At 42.7% G+C, this 23,518-nt stretch overlaps 1 protein-coding gene across 1 annotated transcript in view; it reads left to right on the forward strand.

Annotated features, from left to right (window-relative positions):
- igsf3 (immunoglobulin superfamily, member 3) overlaps positions 1–23,518 on the forward strand; it is a 92,299-nt gene that overhangs the window by 44,959 nt on the left and 23,822 nt on the right. Inside the window, exons 3-5 of the mRNA XM_042494995.1 lie at positions 12,001–12,420; positions 17,295–17,681; positions 20,209–20,616. Coding sequence (XP_042350929.1) covers positions 12,001–12,420; positions 17,295–17,681; positions 20,209–20,616 — 1,215 coding nt within the window. The remainder of the gene's footprint in view (positions 1–12,000; positions 12,421–17,294; positions 17,682–20,208; positions 20,617–23,518) is intronic.

The following is a 23,518-nucleotide window of genomic DNA, read 5'->3' on the forward strand; positions in this document are numbered from 1 at the left end:
CCTTTTGTTACATAGATGAATGTGATGTTAAAATGAAACATTTACTTGTTATGCCAAACAGCAGCAGTAAAGAGAAACATGTATGCCTTTGGCCAAGACCTTAGCTGTGTCAAAGTCAAATATCATACAGCTTTGCAAACTGAGAGCTGTTAGCTAGTTACGATTAATTGCAAGTGAGGCCACAGTGCCATCCACATACAGACTAATGAATGAGCTGTTATGTTTCTCAGTGTGTTTCCTCATTAAATAGTTGTATCCCAAGGCATTACCAACACTCCTATCATCAAGATGTTGCCATATGGACTACAATTTAAGCATGTAGCAATTACTTTTTGGATTTTTTTAATGTAATAAATTGATAAATTACTATTTTTTTCTTCAAATTACAATACTTAAATCATTGGTAGTTATTCAGAATATTATAAATAGATTAGAAATACTTTTAAAAATCCATAATACATAATTAACAGCCTGTTAAACACCTCCTTGTCCAATCATAGCTTAGCAACCATCACCAGGCATGGACGGCCTGTCAAGGTTTGGATTTTCTCCACATGCCACAGCAGGGTGTGTGGAGCTCTAGCAAGAGTGAAGCATGCCATTTAAAGAATTTGAAAGGATGGAGTCTTTTTGTAGCCTTTCCAAAAGTAACAGCATTAGAGCAAGAATCTTTTAGTCTTCATCTTTCTGAAATCAAGAACCCATTTTCTGAAGAACTACTAAGAGTTTTGAGAGGTAAATCTGCCCTCAGTGTAAACTACATTTGTGCCAAGTGAGAATTAAGATCTTTACATTTTGAGTTTCAAAACAATATTTTAAGGTGTTGTGTAGGCCCCTATCCATACACGAAGGTGATCATATCTTTGAAGTATATTGATTGCAAGGAACAAAATATTTACTGACAAAATGTCTTCTCAAGTTTAGTCAAGACTTGTGGATAATCAGAACGCACTTTCTCTCAGATTTCTTGAAGTGAGAGTTCAAGGGTTCCCTTTTTAAATGTTTTAAATGCTAGTCGTTCTGTTGTCAACATTAAGCCCAAATTTGGAGCAATATTTATCAATTTTTTGATACCAACATCGTTGTGCTAGCTGAAAATCTGTGAGCACATCAACAGACGGTTAATTCTTAACGAGGATTCTAAAACTGCAGTTGCAGTAGTAGTTTCGTTTAGTACCTGTTCTCTCCCTAAAGGCCGTGACACACCAAGCTGACATTTGAGCTGACAACAAGCGCCCATGGGCCTTTGTGCTGCGGTGTGTCCTGCCCCGTTGGCCCTCGTCATCCCTCGTCTACCCTCTTTTTTTTTGGCTGATTTAGCATGCTTAATTGGCAATGGCGGTGGCAGCGGCCATGGAGCCTGTCAATGACATCACTCTGATTGGTTGTTTAGCTCAGGGCATGAAAAGACAAACAGAAGGGAAAAAATGTAAACAACAGCTAAAGGTAACAGAGATGGAGGTCGAAACAAACTTGTTATCTGAGGTTAGATTGTTTTTCTTTAACCACTGAGCTCTTGACAGAAACGTTTACTGGTGGTTTGTGTTGTTGGTTACTGCCGCAAAGTAAATGTTCCTTCAGTATTAAATTGTGTTGTTAATGTGCTAACTGGCTAACTAGCGTCATGATGCCCTTACTGTTTCTCATTTTAAATGACTATTACAAGCAACTGCCATTTGCTGGTATGGAGGGGTGTCTCGTCTCACACAGGCGCAGAACATACAAGCTTGTTGCACTTTCGTGTGTTCCTGTGCAACTTTCTGGCCGAGACACGGCGACATGAGATGACGCAGCAGGGAGCTTTTGTTGCCTCTCGTTCTCGGATGTTGGCTTGGTGTGTCACGGCCTTGTGGTCAGGACAGTGTTTATAATGAACGACAGCCGCCAGAGCTTCCTTCAGAAGAAAACAGCGGCATTTGAGAAAATGGAAACTTAAAATCTCTAGGTACTGTAGAGTGTGTACTGAAGAAAAAAAGAAGAAGAAAGATAAAAAAAAACAACAGACCCTACTAATAACATCATTAAAGCAACACACAAAGTCTCAGCAGAGCGTCATATGAATGAACACATTTTGACACCAGAACTTATTAAACACATAATTGTTTCCCTAGGTCCACAACAGCCTTTATTATAACTGTATTACGTAACACAAAAATATGCAAAAACAGGGAAATAGACAGATGAAAGGAGTGGTTTTCTGTATCTGAGACTCTGTAAGGTGCGGGGCTCATCTCATCATGTGTGTATGTGTTCTATTATGGATGTACTCCCTGCTGTGGACCTAGATCCCACACCGCACACTTCAACTCCACTCTTATTTTTTTTTTCCACTCACCCCTTTCTTCTCTGTTAAAGACTGCTCCCACATGTCTCATTTCTGGCTCCAGGGCGTGATCCTTACTCTGCCCTTTTTTTTCTAGCTTCTCTCTGTATCCTGTCCTTATTATCAGTTCAGGCTCTCGGGGACGGTGAGCAGACCACGGTTCGTCAGAGTTTGCTTTACTGGTTGCTCATGGTGTTTTATTTGAAGACCTACTTGATTTACCAGTCTCCTGAGGAAGTGCTCGCTCTGTGTTGATCGGCAGTTTTGTGCTCCTGTGTTTGTTTGAGTGCATGAATTTAGGGTATTGTAGCAAGAGTGACAAGTACACTATCTATACATAGGCTACAAACAGAATCCTAATAACCTATCTGAAGTCAGTCATAAACAGTTGGGGTGTGTGTGTTGCTGTTGTCAGATGCATCAAGCAAAAGAGCACTGCCTCTTTGTTCTTCATCTTTGCTCTTTCTTCTCTTTCCTCCTCATCCTCACCTTGTTTTCCTTCCTGCTACTTTACCCTCATCTCTCCCAGTTGAACCACTCCATCCCTCATTCTGACTCATCAACAGCTCTCACAGAGAAGAACAAAAGGAGAGGAGGATGTGAATGGGTAGGATAATGGATAATAAGTATGAGAGAGGCAGGTGTAGGCACTGTATCTGTATTTATCTCTCTTTTTATTACTTCCTGACCCAATACGCCTGCATGTGCTCCAGGCATCGTGGGTCAGTAAGTGACGTCTGCTTAGTGATGAGGCTGGCCTTATATGAAGTGGAGCTGAAGATCGCCCACTCGCTCTGTTTTCCTCTCAGCAGTACTCTCAGTTTCACAGAGTAATTAACAATAATTACTCTGCTGGCTTTGCCAAATGGCCATTTGCTTCGCAGCAACACACACACAAACACTGATACTTATGGCCATTACACACGGGAAAGCGGTAACCATGTCAGCTGTGGGTGAACATCTGCAGTGCTGGGCAAAAGCACTCTGAATGTCATTCTCTATAGGGCCATAAGTATGTGGACACCCTGTCCATATACTTTTGTGTGGGTTCAAACAGGGACTTTTTCCCTTGCTTTGGGTTTGTCCCCTTAGTACCAGTTATACAGATACATTTTTTGACTGGGGATGTTTAACACATTTTACTTCTTGGGCCACATATAGCTCAGTTTGAAATCAGGTAGGCCGGCCCAGTACAACTATTGCATAATAGCCTATAAATAACAACACCTCCAGATTTTTCCCTTTCCTTTGGTGTAAAGTGCACACAGTATGGACATCGCAAGGTGTTTGATTTAATGACCATTCTATGCACTTTTTGTGCCATTACACAGCTTCTGACAATTTATCACCATGGACAAATTATTACAGACCTACAAACTACTCATAATAACCTGACAAAGCCTTAGAGGCAGAGTATACTACCTCCAAGACACATTCACAAACATTGAAATCTCAACTTGGGACAGTTCTGGTCCGCGTTTTGTATGGTTGACACTTCTATTTTAGACGATAATATGCTTCCAGGTTTTGGGAAACAGTTCAGAACTTTCTTGGTTTAACATGATGATGCCCTTGTGTAAGAAGTGAAGCCCAAAAGTGAGCAGGAATATAGTCACAACAAAAGTTGTGTTAAAACAACGCAGGGGGCTGCGTTGGTGTGGTTGTGTGTTGTTATCAGTAAGACTGTCAAATATGCTCCAGGCAGTTTAACAGATGAAAGAGTTTAAAGGTTTATCAGACACCAAAACACTCCACAAAACAAACAAACAACATTTAACAATTCTGGAAAGTTGTCACAAATGCAACTATTTCAACTTTCAGCATGACAGTCGTAAGGAAAACAGCAGAAATAAGCCATCCATGTGTTAAAGTAATCCATTAGGAATCCATTAGCTTGCATACCATCTTTCTCATTGCCTGAGAAGAACTGGACGACCTTGCGCTGTTTTGCCAGAGCCGAGCTGGCACCCATGTATGCACCCTGTCCAGCAGTGGTTCACGCCTGCCTTGATACAACCCAAGAGCTTTCCGGATTTGGTGTGGAAGAGCTTGAATGGCCTGCAAAGAGCCCTAACCTCAACCCCATGGAAAATCTCCGGGATGTAACACCGACTGTAAGCCAGGCCTTATCCCTCAACACCGGTGCCCGACCTCACTAATGCTTTTTCGGCTGAATTGGAACAAATCCCTGCATCCAGTTTCCAAAGTCTTGTGGAATGCCTTCCCAGCAGGGAAGAGGATGTTATGACAGCACATTAATGCCTGTCAAGTATGATTCATAACAATCGCATACAGTATGAGGGTCCACATACTTTTGACCACGTAGTGTAGCTGGTGGGGTCAGCGAACCAGTTCTCAAAGGAGTTTCTTTTGACTACCTCTCCACACAGTTTGTTGCAGTATTTGCTGGCAGGCATAAACAAATTCAAGTATATATCAGAAAAAAAGCTCCTTTATGAATATTGCTATTGTTGCACACCTTTGACCATCACCTCCTTCATTCTGATTGGCTAGCAGCCAGCGGCAAAAGTTTGACATTTCCAACTGATGCTAAGCTACTCTCAATCTCTCGGTGAAGTATACAACAGAGCCAGAAACTTGCTGCCTTTACACTTGCCTTTAACACTTATGAAGCTTCCAAACGGGCTCAAAAACACATACATGCACAAACACAATGAAACGGCATCTGTGTGGGTTGCATGCATGTGTTTTTTTGTGTGGTCGAAAGAGAGCGTGTGCTTCTATGAGCCAGAACATTTGTAGCAGTGGTAACATCCAAAGGGCAGTGCGAATCTCTCCAGTTCCTCCTGTCATCATCTTTTCCCGTGACGAGACCACAACAGAGAGCACAAAGTGTCGGCTGGTTGGATCTTCACTCTCTACTGCTTTTGTTCCATCTTAAAAAAAAAAAATTCTCCCGCAAAGACCCACATGTGAAAACAGCACACGCACAAACAAACACTGCTATTTGATTTCCCCTTGTTCCTTTTTCCTGTAAGGGTTCTTTTCTGCTTCTTCAACTTCAAGTGCCACAGCACACACTTCATAGAGATGTTAAAGGTCTGGGGTGCATGAAAAATGTACAGATCAGACTTCATAAATTATCATCTTTTTCTCCTCGTGTCGTCTTTGCAAAATCTCTTTTCCACCGTTTTTGTGTCCTCGTGTCCCCCACTCTTCTATCCCTGTGTGACTGGACTTAAAAGGCCAGCTTGAGGGATGACAACCGTCGCTCACTTCAGAGGGCTGAGAGAGTAGGGGAAGATCGAGAAAGGAGAAGGATGAAAGCGAAAAATTGCAGATGAGGTAGAGCAGGAAGAGAGTAGTTTTAAAGATTTATAAAGGATTGACAGATTCTGTGTCAGTCAGAAAAAGACAGAATAACAGAGACATGTTTTTTTCTTCAAATCCTCACACGCAAACCTTCATCTCAAAATGCGAAAGATTACCTGATTCATGAGTGATAGATGTTTCAATCACTAGTACTTTGAGATTGCAGTCTCTACGAATGTGATACAAGTGAGGAAAATTACTTTAAATTCCTCAAAGTCCTTAAATTAAATGCATTTATTTGTTGTATGATTTCAAATACTGGCTTATTGAGTTGTATTGAACATAGGCACCATTTTTTGCAATGGTGAAATGACAGCACAAAATGTTTTTTGAATATGTTGCAAATGCACTGAAAGGAGGAATTCTCATAAAACTTATCACATTTTCTTTGGCAGTTTGGTTAGTGAAGGAAATTAAATGCTTTTATTAGGGCCGCCAATGATATGAATGATATCTGGCATTTGCTCTCAGGAAGTAATTTTAATGTCTAAGTTATCTGTTTACTTTTGGGTAACACTATGATAACACTTAGATGAGCTTGGAAGATGTTGCAGCTGCAGCTTTTGGCTCGGCAAAGTAGCTGCACTATCTTTTTAACACAGAATCAACCCAAGTTGAGTGTGTTTGTGTTTGTAATGATCACATTTTAGGGAAAACAATCTGTTAACATTGTGCGGTGACTGACCCTTCATGTAGGCATAAAAAAGCTGGTCCTACCAACTTTTAAAAAAAAAATTATACTGGAATTAAATCATAAGTTTTGGTTTATGCTAGAATTAGGTATAGGTTAAAAGCATAGACTTGGACTTGTAATTTCCCTAAGGCTGCATTCACACCAAATTACCATTTTGGCTGAAAAAGTCCTCTCATTTAATTGACTGATAGTAGTGTGCCTTTCCCTGCAGTGGTGATGCCAAAAAAATGCAATGGCCTACAGAGAAAAGTTGAAGCAAAATCAACTTTTGGAGGAACGCAACCCAACATCATGCACTGTTGGCAATTAAGTTACAGGCAGTCAAACACAGCAGGAAATGGGAGCAAGTATACATCTCGTGTACTATCATGTCAGGGAAGGGCCTTGTTTTATGTATGCACACGAGTGTGTTTTTTTTTTGCAATAAAGATACTACAGTAATAATAATCAAAATGTATTCTACAAATCCTTTAAGCCAGTATGAACAAGACAAATAGCTGCTGAAATGGGGAGATTGGCTTTCCGTAGTTGGTCTCCAACCTTTATGCAAACGGCTTTTTTGGTGTGAATGAAGCCAAAAAAGCAGTAAAAAAAAAAATAAAAAAATCACATCACAGTGTCCAATGCAGTTGGTACTGGAGTGAAGAGATATCTGGCAGTGGGAACAAAAAGATGTGCACACCATGTAACTCCTGTAAGAAGAATTTTGATAATGTTTTGAGCCAGCAGCTCTTCCACAGACTTAACTTCAGTAAATGCAGCCCAACACATGTAGGCAGTGTAGTTTTTTGTGATTGTCACTAGTAACTAGGAGTAAATAGTACTTTTGTAAGGGACTATTTTCAGTGCGGATTGCTACACATTGGGTGTTCTAGAAAAGATTTACTGCAGCAGGATAGTGTATGTGAGACTGACTTAATTACAATTCCCATGATTATTGTTGAAAAGAAGCATGTAACCTAGTGCATCTGGCTCATTGAAATGTTTGTTATGGTTTTTGAGGTCTTGGCTACACTGAATAGCTGGATAAATCTGTTGTCGGTCTTGGTCTTCTTGTGGGATTTGTTTACTTAACAAAAATGTAGAATATCCCCTGATTTGTATTCTCAGGCTGATGCAATTGCAGTTGCACAGCAGTTGTTGTTAAGAAAGAATAAGTCAATACAATGTCCTCACAAGTGATGAAACTGTGTGTGTGTGTGTGTGTGTGTGTGTGTGTGTGTGTGTGTGTGTGTTTGTGTGTGTGTGTTTGTGTGTGTGCCAGAGAATGCCATCTCATCCTGTTCTTAATCCTCCCCAGATTGAGGTCAGTGGGGCTGTTGGAGGATCTCAGTGTGTTTACAACCTCAGCCTGACCCTTGGAAATGTTGAGATTGGCTGGTGCTATCTCATTGGTCCCGTCCCCCAGACATAGCTGTGTGCAGCGATCTGATTGGCCCAGAGGACTTGAGATGAAGTCAAAGTGCTAAATATCTCCATAGAAAGCGGGCTGAGGGATGTGAAGAATCAGCTTGCTGTTTTCACACTGGTTCCCAGGTGGGACCACAGAGGGGCTGGTGTTGAGGGGGGAAGGGGGTTAGCGGTTGTTATAGTAACTACTGGCTGTTCTCAGAGGCCGCCAGCATCATGTGGGAGGGTTGCTGTGGCAACGACAGGTTGTAGCGTAGGTGTGTTGTTGTGGTAACAGTATGTCTACGTGAGGCTGCTGTTCACTGAGTGTTGAGTGGAGAGTTGGAGTGAGAGGACTGGGCAACGTCAGGTCCTTGAAGAGCAGAATGAGACTTCTTTGATGCTTGTGTGATTTATTTTTTTTAACCTAATGGTTATTGGGATATATTGAACCTTCAACAACGGGCTTGACAATATGGGTAAAATCTTTATCACAATGACTGAATATCTTTCTGATATGGATATATGTAACAACATGACAGCTGTCTGCAGAATCACATATAAACATGATCAAACAGATTACCGTGATTGAGTGACACAGAACATTTGGGCTGCGCGATATGGCCAAAAATGTTATCGCAATAAAAAAGTACATTTTATTCAATACAGATAGTTATCATATATGTCAAATCATTGTTATTATATTTAATTTAAAGGCTGATTTTTGCTCTTGAGTGAAAGATGAAGAAACCAGTTAATTGTTGTTTAGACTATTCTTAGAACATGACCAACATTTGCCAAACAGTGGAACATTTCACAAATCTACAATAGATTCATAACTATAATCAGTTAAATAAAAAATATACATAGTCAGAGAAATCTTAATTCTGGTCAGAAGCATGTCAAACTCTTTGTATTTTCTTATTAACTCTTATTATTTTAGTATTTTCTGTAAGTTTTAAGGGCACATCATGTAATTTCTGCCTCAGTAAAAAATCAAAAATCAAAAGGTATACTTTAATGACGCTGTAAAATAATGGGGGATCATTCATTGTCAATCAAAATTTATCTGACATAACTCAGACAGAGATCGTGTTCGCCAACGAAGAAATGAACAACTGTATAAGTTTAACTACAATATGTTTATTTAATGTTTTATTCATGTAATGTCATTTCATTTGAATGAAACAGTTACAACTAACTAATGTAAACTTGTTATTGCTAACTTACCATTAGCAGCTACTGCAGTTAATGTTATGAGATGTGTTTGTTCGTGGGGTAGCCCGGCCCTGTTATCTGTGGTCTAAACAATCATACTAAACAACTAAGCATGTTGAATGTTGTTATAACGTAATAGCGCAATTGTACACATTAACTTCATCATCGTAATAGCCTAGCGACTGTATCCATAATTACACTGTCCTTTGATGTCCTGGGACCCAAAAACACTTTTTCACTGACTTACATGACAAAAGAGCTGCCTGTAACTCAGTGCATACATTTTTTTGAGTGTCACAACATTTAACATTTCACCAATCGGTCCAATAACACTTGCAATGTCTAAAGAGCCGCAACATTAAATAATTTTATCACGATTTAAGTTAACGGAGCGCTGAACCAGAAGTAAACAAATCGGGTGGCTGAAGTCTCTTGTGGGTCTGCTCTGTGGGCCACCCAGTGTGGAAGCAGTGCTGATCATCACGCAGTTAATTTTCTATGCAGAAGGGGGAATTTTTGGTTTTATGCACCACTCCGCAGCTTTGATAGGAATGAATGCAGCCCTGCTTTTAGTGCTGTATCCAGTTCTCTTTAAACATCTATGGGTAGGCTACGCCTTGGTGGCTGGTCTTGTTTTTTCTTGTCCTGTTTAATATGGGATGGCAATTTACCTTTTACCCATGTGTGTACCAGTGTAACCATCCTCTGGTGTCTGGTGGTCAATTACATCAAACAATATTGAAGAAAATTATATCTATAATTATCATTTTAACACTCATTCCCACGCTACATCATGAAAAAAAATCATCATATTTGAAAAACTTTCCAATCTTTTTTTTTTTTTAATTTTAATTACCCAGAAAGCTTTTATCTAGACAACACACATTTACAGAACAATAACATCAGATCTTCATAATATGACTCCACTGAATGTTAGTAAATGATAATATTGAGGAATTATCAACCAGCCGTTGCACCCATTAGCAAACCAGTAATAAATAAAGCATCTGTATACAAACACTGATACAGGTTTACTAAGACTCCCATGTTGGTCATTTTATCACACAACCAACAAACAAATATATCAGCAGAATAGTTTTATGGCTGCCCCTGACAACCATTTGCCTCCCTTGCTGCTAGACTGTTTATCAAGCACTCGAGGTAATGGGGAAGCAGATCAGAGGGCATATTTACTTAGACCTTGTCAGTATTTTCAAGATTGCTTCAAACTATTCTCGGAGACTGTTTATTCTTGTCTGGGCGTTACTGTATGTACGTCCACAGAGCAGCATCTCTTTTGAGTGCCACTGTGTCTGACCCACCTGATTACTCACTTTCTTTTCCTGCCACTTCTGTTTTATTCTTGTTTCTTTCTTTGGGCGTCTTGTTAAACTCCAATAACCAGATGTCAAGCCTCTTCTCTCCGCCTCCTCTATCTTTTTTCTCTGATCTCTCTGCCTTTGTTCCCCCCTCCCATTTGTTTCATTAGTGGTGTCTGTTTCTCTGTTCTTGCAATCCCCCATCTCTCGTTTTTACTCATGTTTTCCCACACACACACAGGAGCACACACACAGATATGGGTGTGTGCTCGTGCATATATGAAATTATTGCACGGATACAGCTTCTTTTTCTTTTTTCGTTTAGTCATTGCAGGTGACTTGAGGAGAACAGGGACCTGAAACATGCTGATTTGTAGTCTTCACAACGACAATCCCTTAAGAGCCTGAATAGCCAAACATCTTGACAAAGCACTCCACTAGCATAAACCCACACAAAGCACTTCCATTTTCTGGCTTCTAAGAAGGGCTCACAGTCACCACATGGCAATGCAAGAAAGCTTCCCTCGGTATTATTCGTTCAATTCATTTGATCCCAGCCTAGCTTAAATGGTTGACTGCTGTCCATTGTGAACGCTGATGTATTGTACATTCTCTGTTTCATATTATTTATTGTGTATATGCGCGCAGACACATGTCTGTGCGGTTACACCATCCATAAGCAAGTAATGGGGCCTCAAACCAGAGGGAGGTCATGCATTGCATCAATGATAGGGAGGCAAGCAGGATAGCATCCACGGGCAGCCGCACACATCCAAACACAGCTTAGAGAGCTAATAAACAACATACTGGAACTTTTTTTTTTTAAAATGCAACCTTACGACCTTTATTCCTTGTTGTTGTCATTAATGAAAGTTTTGCAATCTTAGGTCCAGCAATATTTATCTCTCTCTCTCTTGTCCCCACACACTGGTACATATCCAAAAATACTCCCCTAGCTCCTTTTAAAAGCTATACATGTTTATTTCTGTCGATGAGCATTTCCAGCCTGCTTTCTGAAATTATCACATCTTGATGTCTCTGTTGCTTCCCTGCACTTGACTGTCCTTCCCTCTCTCATCTCAGCTGTTCGCAACCATCTGGCTTGAAGTCCGTCTTCTGTTCTCGGTTGTGTTATAGATAGAAGGGCCGGGATGAATTTATTACGGCAATTTTAACTCTGTGCTTGTATATTTAGTGTGTGTTATCAAAAAAAAAAAAAGAAAAAAGTTTAGTTAGAGGGAGTGCGCCTGTAAGATGGCAGCGTGAAGCTGTTATGTTTACAGTAGCGAACCAAGAATGTGATATGATCAGTCTGAAAGAAGTGCCAGAGGGGTCTCTGGAGGCGTCTGGCTGTGTGAGATAGAGGAAATGCCATCAACGCATGGTTACATGTAAAAGTCATGTATGGATGAGGAAATAGAGGGCAGTCACCTCAGAACAAAAAGCTTGGTTGCTTTAACACCTTTTTCTCACCCATGGGAGTAAATCAGAATTTTAATCACATACAAGAGAACGCTGTTTATTTTCACTTTCATAATAGTGGGCGTAAACAAAAATAGTCTGCTGTGTTATAGCCAGTCCTCCAATAACATTATATGGTATTTTTTATAGATATGTCGGGGGTTCATTTGGTATTTAAGGGACCAAATAACACTTTTAGAAAATGAGTAGTTCTAATCTGCCTCCACATATCCTGACTCTTCTTCTTTTCTTTATTTTTGCAGTCATCGCCGACTCGTTGACGGTAACAGCTCCAGCCCAGACTCTCTCCAAGGTTGAAGGTGACACACTACAGCTCACCTGCGAGGTGTCTCGGACCACACTGCAGCACACTCACTTGTCAGTAGGTTGGTACCTGCGGTCCCCAGAGGATGCGGCCGCAGCACCTCAGGAGTTGGTCACCTTGTCAAGGGACTTTGTCCTGCGCTCCGGAGGACCGTACCGGCAGAGGATGGCAGCAGGGGACCTCAGGCTGGATAAAACCAGCGCTACGGCCTACAGACTCACCATTCACAAGCTGCAGCCGGTGGACCAGGGCCTGCTCTACTGCCAGGCTGCCGAGTGGATTCAGGACACGGACGGCAGCTGGTTCGCCATGACCCGCAAGCAGAGTGACAAGACTCAGCTCCGCATTCAGCCCACTGGTGAGTAAAGGGGACGAGATTCTGTGGAAAAAGAGGGGGGAGGGAGGGGGTGAAGATGTTGCTCTACTCTTAGGTCTCCCCTGTCCTTCTGACAGACGCACACGCATGCATGTGGGCCGGCTTCCTCTGATTGCTGATCAGTATCACACACTAAGCTCATTAGCTTACTAAAAAGGGCTTAACTAAACCTCCACAGACTCCCCACTTTTGTATTTGTGTCTGTTTGATGGGCAACATTACAAGCACATCCAAGAATAATTTAACCAGCTCCAGGCAGTGTGGGTGTTTGACGGGGGGAGACCCAGGGCTTCCATGTATACAGTTTCTCAGGCAACGAGTGGCCTGGAGATCAGACGCCAAAAATGTTTTTTTCAATCGCTCCTCGCCAACAATTACACCATTCTAGTTTGTGCTTGAGTGCTTTAGTGGGAGAAACCGTGCTGGTTTAGTGTGGTTGCCAACTCTGAAGGAGGAGATTGTCTAATGGAAGGGAGGATGGGAATTACCAACTGAGGGAGGGGTGATGGTGAGACATGGGGTGCACGATGAAAGTATGTAGGAGAAAGAAAGAGTTTGTCAGGGTGACTGATGGAGGAGTAGGCCTCATATGATAATGATCTAATAAGCTGTCATCCTCAAGACTTGTGGGCCAGAAACAAAGACGGCTTTACGAATCCTCACATGTACTTATAACCTCCCACCCGACTTGACCCCGTGGCACCCGCTGTTCTGTATTCATCATACATAAAGCATCTCTTTGTATGCTTCCAAGAAAGGGCCACGGAGATGGGTGATAAACCGCTTTGACATTAGCTCAATTACCAAGGCAGCACGCAGTGGCGAGTGTCTCATGCCAGTAAATCACTTCAAAGTGGATCGTTTTGCCTTTCTCCATTAAGCGCCAGATCCGCTCTGGACCAATACAACTTGATGATGCCCCAGATAGTGCTGGGTGAATGAGAAGGAAAGTGGAAACTCAGATGTAAAGCAGGTTTGTCAGATGAGTTCCTGCTACTTCGGGGAGGAGACAAAAGGCACAAAGAGCTCCCCTCTCAGCACCCTTCGTCACTCTCTGTCTTCTCTGTAATCTATAATAGATGGAGGTGTTGTTACGTGACAAAGGGAATACGGCAGAGTCGTGCTGCAGCGGCGTGCAGCTTGGGGTGTGAGCACTCCGGCTTGTGTGTTGATTCATTCCTTCTTGTGTACTCACTTATTGCATGATGCGGGGCACAACTTGCATACCTTTAGGCAGAACTCGTGTATTTGATATTGCACCTGTCCATGTGCATATTTGACAGACAGCGAGAGAGGGTGAAATTTAGAGAGGAGAGGCAGCAGCTCCTCCATTAGGCTCCTATTATAAAAGATAGAGTGAATCTCAAGACAGCCCCATCACGAGCTAATCACCCACAGCCAGCATCAGAGAGAGCAGCAACGGACAGAATCCTAATGTACCTTTCGCTCTCGGATTTTTACCATCTTTTTTCTCACCTCCTCCCTTGTTCCCCACTCTCACATCACCTCTCATTTTCTGCAGTCATGTCTCATCACTGCATTTTTTTCCATCTCCCTCAGAATTTCTCCATCAGCTACTTCCTCTTTACTTGTTCTCTGAGTTGCACTTAGTACTCCTATTTCTAATTATCTCTAAACACTAACACATGCTGGACCTGTGAGGCTGTATTTCATCACTCTACATCCTTTCAGCCGAACTCATCTTGTAAATATGGTCTTAAAAGAGCTCCATGCTGAGTGGTGAGCAATTGTTGTCAAAACAGGTCACAGCCCTCTTAGCTGTGCTCCCCTTCCTTAACAATTAATCCCACTCAAATGTCATGATACAATGTCTTGCTTTCTTTGTTGTAGGTGCAGTAAGTCATCTGTGGGGCTTTCTATTCACTGCTATGACATTATGTGCATGTACAGTATTTAAGCACTTCTGCCATCAGTGATGTTGATTTTCACTGTTAATCAGTACAAAATTCAACGATATTCAATTTCAAGTGTTTTAAAAACTGTGAATAATGTTACAATAATAAATTAATTAAAAGCTACAATTGCAAACTTTTATAAAAGATTTTTTTTATATTTGCTGAAACTGTCACTGTAGCCCTTTTAACACAGAGATCCCACGATACTGTCTAGCCGAGGAGTTATTAATTATGCCAGCTTTGCTTTTTTCTACAGAACCAAATAATGCAGGCATAATGCCATTCCCATAGGTAATTTCTAGATAACATGCTGGCATTCTGAAAGCACAAGAGGTGTGGTGTGAAACACAGAAACATTGGCCTCTACTGCGACATACAACAACAACGGCACAAATATGGCAATAACAGTCATTTACTGTCCCTGTTAAGTAGCAGTTGATCTCCGCTCCGCTTCTGCTCGGCAGGTAAGGTGCTCCGAGGCGTCCCCAATTTGCAGATAGTGTTTTTTTTTGGTTTTTTTTGGAGTTAGCTGCTAACTGCTATTCGCCGCTTTTTAAATATCCTGTCAATGGGTCGCACATGTAACACTTAGTCAAAATGTCACACCCATCCCGTCCATGGTCCTGTCTTGCTGGCTGTCCCTTTCACATAGATGTTGATTTGGTGCTGTTACTACTTCCGCTGCCAGCTTAAAGGGGAACTATACTCATTTTCAGAATTCATATGTTTTATTTCTATGGAGACAGAGCAAAAACTAACTGTGAAAAAAATGGGTGCCAAAGCTCAAATTTGTGATGTCATAGGGTTTAAAGTGTGGGGCTTCTCAGTACCATTCACTGGAAAAATACATTTTCTGTGTCAGTACTGAGAACACTACAATAGATTAAAGCTTATATGGGTCTAAAAAAGAAACCAAACATACCTTGAGTCCATAAATTCAGGCTCCTATTCATTGTCTATGGAGCAACTCCGGACTTTATTCCCTATGATATCACAAGTTTGAGACTTGCTCCTCTGGTTTCTGGCTTCATCGGAGAGCAGCTCATGTTCACAAATACTTTCCTGGACCAGGGAAATAACACGCTGGAATTCCTAATTTGGATGGTGTATCCCTTTAAAGGTTAGAAAGCTTTGTCCTCTCATTCCATGATTGTACCTTTTGTTAAAAGCAGCAGTGAACAGGCAGTTTGAAAGAGGCTTATATGCTGATAGTAGCACATTGCTCTGGCTGGTTGGAGGTGCTTGATTTTTTGCTTGAGGTTTTCCAGTATGACATGCAGGACACAGACTCTCATTTTACAGCTAAAGAGCACACTAAAATATGTTTCTGAGAACATTTGAAGTGAGAAATAGGCAATGCAGTAACAGAATCTCAGTTCACATTTGATCAGTGCTACTTAGTTTTACAGTCTGACCGCAGATTACAAGCAGTGATTGACATGATTGACAGCTGCCTTAGAGACTCTTCAGCTCTTTTTGGTTCTTTCTGCTGCGGCGGATTCTTGCAAATGCCATTAGATGCACTTCGAGGAGGCAGAGGAACTTAATTTTCTCACAGATCATCTGTCTCTCACTGTCAGGATATAGTGACAGTTTCATCAAATGTGACAAAGCTTATTTTTCTGAAAGTTACCAGCTCAGCTTTAATACTTGTTTTATGATGGATTGACTGATGAATGTTTCAGATACACATTCCCAGCTACACCACTACAATTTATATGCTGTTTGCCTTTAAGTAAAACGCAGCTCAGCGTTCCAGTTCACTAGTCTGTATGTTACTGCATGTGTGTGCATGTCAATATTTAGTGTGTGGGTGAATTCATATGTTTTGTGTTCGTGTAAACAATATCCCTCTCCCTCCCACCATAATATCCCGCTGTCTAACGAGCTCTATACCAACGGCAGGCTTTGAACTTTTCCACATGAGTGTGTTTCTCAGGAAGTCTGTTTAAAGTCTTTGTAATTACAGCTCGAGGCTACCACCTCACTGAGAGGCAAAGCAGCAGTCTCTGATACATACCATGCTCATCATCGGGAAATCATAACAGCAAATAACTCTGAACTGGCAGCCATACACACACACACACACACTCACACATACAAGCTCAGCTGCACATGCGCAGACAGCAAGTGTAATGTGGCCAAGTGGAAGAGCTAGCACTACCAGTGTTTACTCTGTCTGTTCTGTCTTAGACTGTGCAGGAGGAGGAGGAGAGCGCCTGACTCTGTTTGAGACTGCTGAAGAGAATTTTAATTAGATGTGTTTTTTATTGCAGAGGTGAAACCAAGGGGGGAGAGGGAGCAGAGCTCAGAGTGATGCACCGTGTGACCTCAAGCTTCTCTAGTTTCTGTTCTCTCTCTCCCTCCCTCTCTCTCTCTCTCTCTCCTCCTCACTAACTGATGCTGTTTTATTGCCCCCCACCTCCCCATGACCACCATAGACCCAACCTCTACCACCCACCCCCTCTCAATTTTCACAACCTCTCTCACTTTTTCAGCATGCAGTTTCTGAATCCCAGACTGTGGATATAAAGAAAAAGGAAGCAGTGTTTTGCATTTCAATTGTAGCCCACATTTAGACATCAGTCTTGTTTCAAACATCAGAGAAAAGTTGTTTGGGAACACAACAAATATCACCTTCTTGAAGAGATCTTCCCCACACCTACGCAGCTACAGTACGCTCTTCTCATTCTGATGCTTTATTTAAAATCTAGTGCTGTATTCAAGGGTTTTGTACATTTGCTGGTGTTGGATAACATTCTTATCTTACTAAGCCTCAATGATGTGCAACATTCAAAAGGGGATTTTCTTTTTCGTTTCATATATCAAAGTTATATCACTGACTTTTTTGCAGCCATGTGACTACATTTCTGATTGTTATACTAAACGTTCCTCTAACCTTGGTGTTTTTCTCTGTTTTCTGCAATTTTTTTCACTTAGATCGGGACTTCAGCATCCAGGTGAGCACGGAGCGGCGGTCCTTCACGGCCGGTGAGCCGCTGGAGCTTCGCTGCACCATTGAGGCCCAGAACGTCCCAGAGCGCTTCTTCTCGGTGTCGTGGGTCTTCAGCAGCTCACCGGTGGCCGTGGTGGGCCCCAGTGCCGTGCCTGTCCTGGGCCCCGATTACATAGCCCGTGAGGCAGCTGGCCACATGACCGTGCGTAAAGAGAGCCCCAATGTGCACTTGCTCAAGCTGCAGCACCTACGCCCTGAAGATGCTGGGAAATACATCTGCCGTGTGACTGAGCGGGAGAAGACGCCCACGGGAGACTTCATCGACCGCAGCAAGAGGTCCCGCAATGTCCAGATCACAGTCCAGCCGCTCAGTGAGTAATAATCTGTTCACGAGGCCACTGGCTTAGTTGTCTTGTCCTTAGCTGTCAATTACACTAAGAGCGATGAGCTTCTCATAATAACAGTTTTATCTTCATGTAGGCAGCATGCAATGTCATGCTGTGCGCCTCTCCAGCATCTCCCTCTATCTCTCTCTCTCTGTCTCCCCCTCTCTCTTTCTCCAAGGTGGCCTATAACAGATAGCTGCACAGCCTCTATTGTTAACTGAGAGCAAGAGGGGAAAGGATGATGCTACTCTTATTCCTGATGTATTTTCTGTTTGAGTGGATTGCTAAGGGATAGTAATGCAGCATTATGGTCCTTTCAATTCCCCTGGCTTAGCTATGAGGGGAAGGGAGGGGGGGGTAACACTATAGTAGGATAATGGAGAGCAGAAGAGTCCAGACTCAAGGAGGCTGAGCTAACAGGCATGAAATTAAAGCGTGGAGAAAGAAAAGAAGCAGAGAAAGGCGCCCAGCTCTCCAGGGCTCTCTAAGTGGCTCCCCAGGCCAAATTAATGTGTTCTGCTGGGGCAGACTTCTTCGGCTGGGTTAAGCAGAGCTGACTGGTCGGGTCGTGTCAGGGTTGCAGCTGACCAATGCAAAGTTACAGTCAAACCTTCAAAACCCATGCTCACAATCCTGTGACCGTTTTTTTTTTCATCTCAGTGGAGGCAGGAAACTCCCCTTGCACCAGTGTGGGTCATTTTGCCTCATCCCCTCTTCTCTCTGTACCTCCATGTCTCTGAGGACTGCAACAGTGTGTGGAGCCAGCTGCTACCAGCATAATAAAACATAATAACCACAGAGTAGTATCTCCTCTCAAGCAGCCAGCGCTACCTTATCCTGACCGCTCGGCACCCCCTGCTAAATAGGCCCAAAACAATGGCCCCGAGCCTGCAGCAGTCTCCAGGGAGCCTCTCTGTATGGGAGGTTTTGTTTTTCCAACAAAAGACCTTAATGCCCCATAAAGGATGTTTATAGGGTTTACACAGGATAATGGCCATGGTTATTGGAAGAGAACTTCCATGAAATATAGCAGAAGTGGTCGGGCAGGCATGTATTTGATGCAAAAAGTCTCCCGCCACCCACCGACCCACCAACCCACCCACCCACACACACACACACACACACACACACACACACACACACGCACACACACACACACACACACACTCAATTTCAAGATGTGCTTTATCACTCTAATTGGGGGAATTGGGCGAGAGTTGGTAATAGGATGTGACAGGGGTTAAAGTTGATGAGTCAGAGGCAGGCAGAGGTGACGGGAGAGGAAAAACGGAGGTAAACGCTTGTGGCAAATCGGTGTTGATGGATGAGTTTACCTGTGCAGTGGGGAGGGGAGAGAAAGCGTAGATGCCACACTGAATCTCTGTCGTACAGATAGAAAGGACAAGTGCAAGGGTAGGGGAAAGAGAGAGGCTATATATACTCTTATAGAGAAGAAATGCATTCTGAAGTTCAAAAATAACAAAGAAGAAGGAGCTGGTGGGGGGGATGTGAAAATTAGACGAATGAAGCTCAAAGAGAGAAAAGGGAAAAAGTTTGACAAAAGCAAAACTGTGTTAAAAAAACAGACAAGGAGGACGTATGTATCTGCTTGTATAAGTGTCTAAAGTCTCAATGTAGAAAAGTGATACAATACAATATGTTCTTAGCTATGAAAAAAGAAGTATCAAGCTGTTACAATGAAAGACAGAAAGGAAAAGGATGAAGGCTTTTCCCTTTGTTCATTTGAGCGTGATAGAAGTAAGAAGCCAGTTTATTCTATATTCACAGAGAGCTCATGCTTATTAGGAGGGCCGGCGAGCTGAGAGGGAAGCAGCAGAGCTTGGCCTGAGGGGAGAATAAAAAAAAAGTGAGAAACCTTAAGCCACATCCCCAAAAGACAGCAGCACAGGCCCCACAGGGATGAGAGCGCTTTTGGGTCAACCAGAGCTCCATGATGTTTGATGGACGATGAAGTGATGAGTCGAGATAAAGCAGAAAAACAGAGGAGAAGAGCCAGTAAAGACTTTTATCTTCCTCCTCTTCTGAAGTGCAGCTGAGCTCTGTGATCTGAGGCTTCTTCCCTGCCCCCGTGTGGACTCGGTCAACAAACCACACAGGGTTCAGACACAGAATCTAAACCCACACACACAAAATTCACCAGGGCCTCCTCTCTGGCTGTCACTCTGATGTGCCTGAGGCCAGTTACAAAACCACACTATGGTCCTCCCACATGTGCACCAGCACACACACACACAAGCATCCAAACACGCTTGCACGGCACTTGCACAGGACCGTGTGATACTCTACTCCCGGGAACATTCTCAGCAATTTGTTTTATTGCCCTTGGCCTCCTGTACTCTCAATGTTTTAACACAGAAAGTGTGATACTTGTTGTTTCTGGGATTCAGCGTTAGAGGGAGTTGAGATTTTGAGGAACTTTTTCCTCTAACGCCTTTCATCTGTCCCATCTCACCTTCATGTCTCTCCCTTTGTCTCATCTCTTCCTTCTCAGAGAGCAACATCACAGTGACATTGTCCAGCAACTCTTCGGAGGTGCTCGAGGGCGATGTGATCCAGTTGACCTGCTCAATCCACTCCACTACAGGCCCGCTGTCAGTTGTCTGGCAGTGGGCAGACAAGCAGGCAACTGGTGCACCCCAGGAGGTGGCCTCCGTGGATCGTGATGGCACTGTGTGGCACAGCCCCGCCTACAGAGAGCGCTCCAGTTATGGGGAGATCCGCGTGGAGAAGGTGCGAGCTGACGCATTCTCTCTGTCCCTGTATAATGCCTTACCTGGGGACGAAGGCCAGTACCGCTGCACAGCCACCGAGTGGCTTCAGACAGGCACTGAACCAGAGCTAACATGGGAGAAGATAGGAGAGAGGGCAGCCACCAAGACCGTCACCGTCAAGACTGTTGGTAAGTTACTGCAGCCTAATCTAACCTCAATATGGCGCACATATGATTCCACCAGAATATGAAATTAGTGAGGCACATTGTGGTGAAGCGGTGCTGTGGGAACAGCAGCCCCCCCTGTCAGCTAGAGTGAAACACAGCAGATGAATAATTAGTCCTTTTTAAAAAAAAAAAAAAAATTGATAAGTTATTTTTGTTCAAGAGCTTTAGGATGCGTTATTCTGTTGTGGTTCAAGTGTAAAAAAAAACCTGCCAAATTTAAGGTAAAAAATACAATATATATGTTTCTCAAATTCAGTGTCCTGACATCACTGTGTGCCTTTGCCTGAGCTAAAGGTTTAGAGGAGCTACTAAACATAATTATTTTAAAAATAACATAAAATAACATATATTCACTTTAGATCTGTAAATTTTTATGAGATTAAACTTTTTCATATTTGCTGAGACTGTCACTATATCCACACAGCACTAAATGAGACAGATAATCTATGAATCCTTCCTCTGCCTAATCAATTTCCTTGTGGCGCTTCTAATGGCTTTACCACGCCTGAATGAAAACGACCAATCAGAGCAGAGGACTGTCTAATTTACCTGTCAATTATGTCAATTATTGCTTGTGAAGGCAGCACTGATCAAATATGAATCAATATTTTGGTACTGCATTGCCTACTTCTCATTTGTGACCAGCTGGTGGGCGGTCCTTAGTGCTTTGGTCAACTGTAACCAACATGGTAGCCGGGTCACAAACTTTGTCATTTTACAGCTAAACAGTACACTAAAATGTTTCTGAAAACATCTGCGGTTAGAAATAGGAAATTCGGTATAAGAATATTAATTCATATTTGATAAGTGCTGCCTAGTTTGACAGTTTGACCACACACAAACAGTGATTGACATGATTGACAGCTGCTTCAGAGACTCCTCTGCTCGGATTGGTTGTTTTTGGTGCGCCACTGTAGATTCTAGCAAATTTGACATTTGACATATGACATTAAGTCATTTTCGTTAAAGTTAAAAACTTAACTTTATGTAGTCCACAAGAAAATGAAAAAAACACACAACTAATATATGCTAAATGGCTGAAAAGGACATGGTATCCAGCAGTGATCAGGCTGCATATGTTATCTGTACATGCCCAGGTACACCCGTTCTCATGCTGCTTAAGTAAGTGATAATCAGCCTGCACATGGTAAGCCTGAATGTTTAAGATGAGCAGCAGCTGAGCTTATTACAGCTTTAAGTATCCTTGATCAAATGAACCATACTGTTTATCCAGCTTTAATATTATTGCCACGCAAGGTTAAAATTGAACTTAAAAAAAAATGCATCTGTCAGCTGATTATTCTTCTCATTAGGATGTGCATGCAAGTAAAATGTCGAGCATGTACACGTATCCAGGGCAGCCTCCCCTTTTGAAAACACATTCACGCGCATGTCAACAGTGTGTCGGCACATGTGCACACCAAATCAAAGAGAGGCATATGGTTTGTGATTTGCTAAAGACTGATGAACGGCGAGGGCAGAACATGCAGTCCACACAGTAGAATACACCATGGTTTATTCATGCACCGCTCGGGGGAAAGAGCTATTACGGCACACACATACACAGACACACTTACTCACACCACCTGCCACACGTCAAAAGCAGTGCTTCCGTGACACCCATCATAGATGCACACACACACACACACACACACACACACCCATATGGATTAGCCAGAATTATTAGAATGGAAATGCAGCGGCAATGTGTTTCACAGTCTGTGGGTCTCCTCTGTCAGTGCTGAGTTAAGCTGAACATCCTCGGTACAGGCTGAGGAAGCCACTGGAGCGAAGCAGCGAGGAGCTGGCAGACCAGGAGCACTGGGCTCAACACACACACACACACACACACACACACACACACACACACACACACACACACACACACAACCAACGGATTAGCTCCCTGCAGAAGCACACACAGCGGTGCTGCAGAGAAGAGATGTCAGTTTTTAAGTGGCCATTTGTTAAGTTCGGGCAACAACAGAAACATTAGTTTTAGGAACAAGGGACGCATTATGCAAAGCAGGGAATAGAAGTCCGAAGCTGCTCGTCTCTCTTAAGTTACACTCCTCAACATCTCCTCTCACTCCTCTCTATGCTTGTTGATCAAAGGATTTTCTAAATGAGCGCTGTTGTGTGACGGTCAATGTGTGTGTTTTACTTCGTCTCAGATTTTGGCCCTCGTTTTTCTCACTTTAGCTTCCAATTTCAGTTTTATTGGATATAAGCCTGGCACGATGACAGAAAACGTATTTTTCCTGTGTTTTAGCTTTCTTGTCTTCTACTACTGCTGCCTTACTTCTTTAGTTTTCACACTTAGTGACTGAAAAAAGGAAAACTGTGTGCTCCAGTTTCCTTGGGCTTCACAGTGACCTGTCCTCTGAGTGTATTCCTCTACAGGCTGCAGCTCAAGATATTATATATGGTCACTGTGCCTTAATCTAGATCATTGCCTCCTACTTTATGGACTCCCTGCGCTCGCTGACAAGACCTGGAGGGGACTAGAGAGGGATATCCTCTGGCAGCATTGTGTTTTTGTTGCCACGGTGAAGACAAAGATGCTCAGTAGAGAGTCTTGTTTCCATCTGATTGGCTTAAGGGGCCCTCAGGGTGTCTGGGGTTGGAAGTGAGAAGCCTACATACATGCACAAGCCAATATATAGTAATCTCCCACTCAACCACAAGCACTTTGTACAGTGAAGGAAACAAATGCATTCATGTTTATTCACACAAACAAAAAGACAGAGTTGTATGGGGAAAATGGAGAATGGTGTGAAATCCTCTTTTCAGTCACAGAGGCAGGCAGACATTGAGGGAAATGGATGGATGGATGGATGGAAGAGGGGCGCAGGGAGTTGAG

The sequence above is a fragment of the Plectropomus leopardus genome, chromosome 10 (genome assembly GCF_008729295.1).
Source record: "Plectropomus leopardus isolate mb chromosome 10, YSFRI_Pleo_2.0, whole genome shotgun sequence".
Classification (NCBI taxonomy): Eukaryota; Metazoa; Chordata; class Actinopteri; order Perciformes; family Serranidae; genus Plectropomus; species Plectropomus leopardus.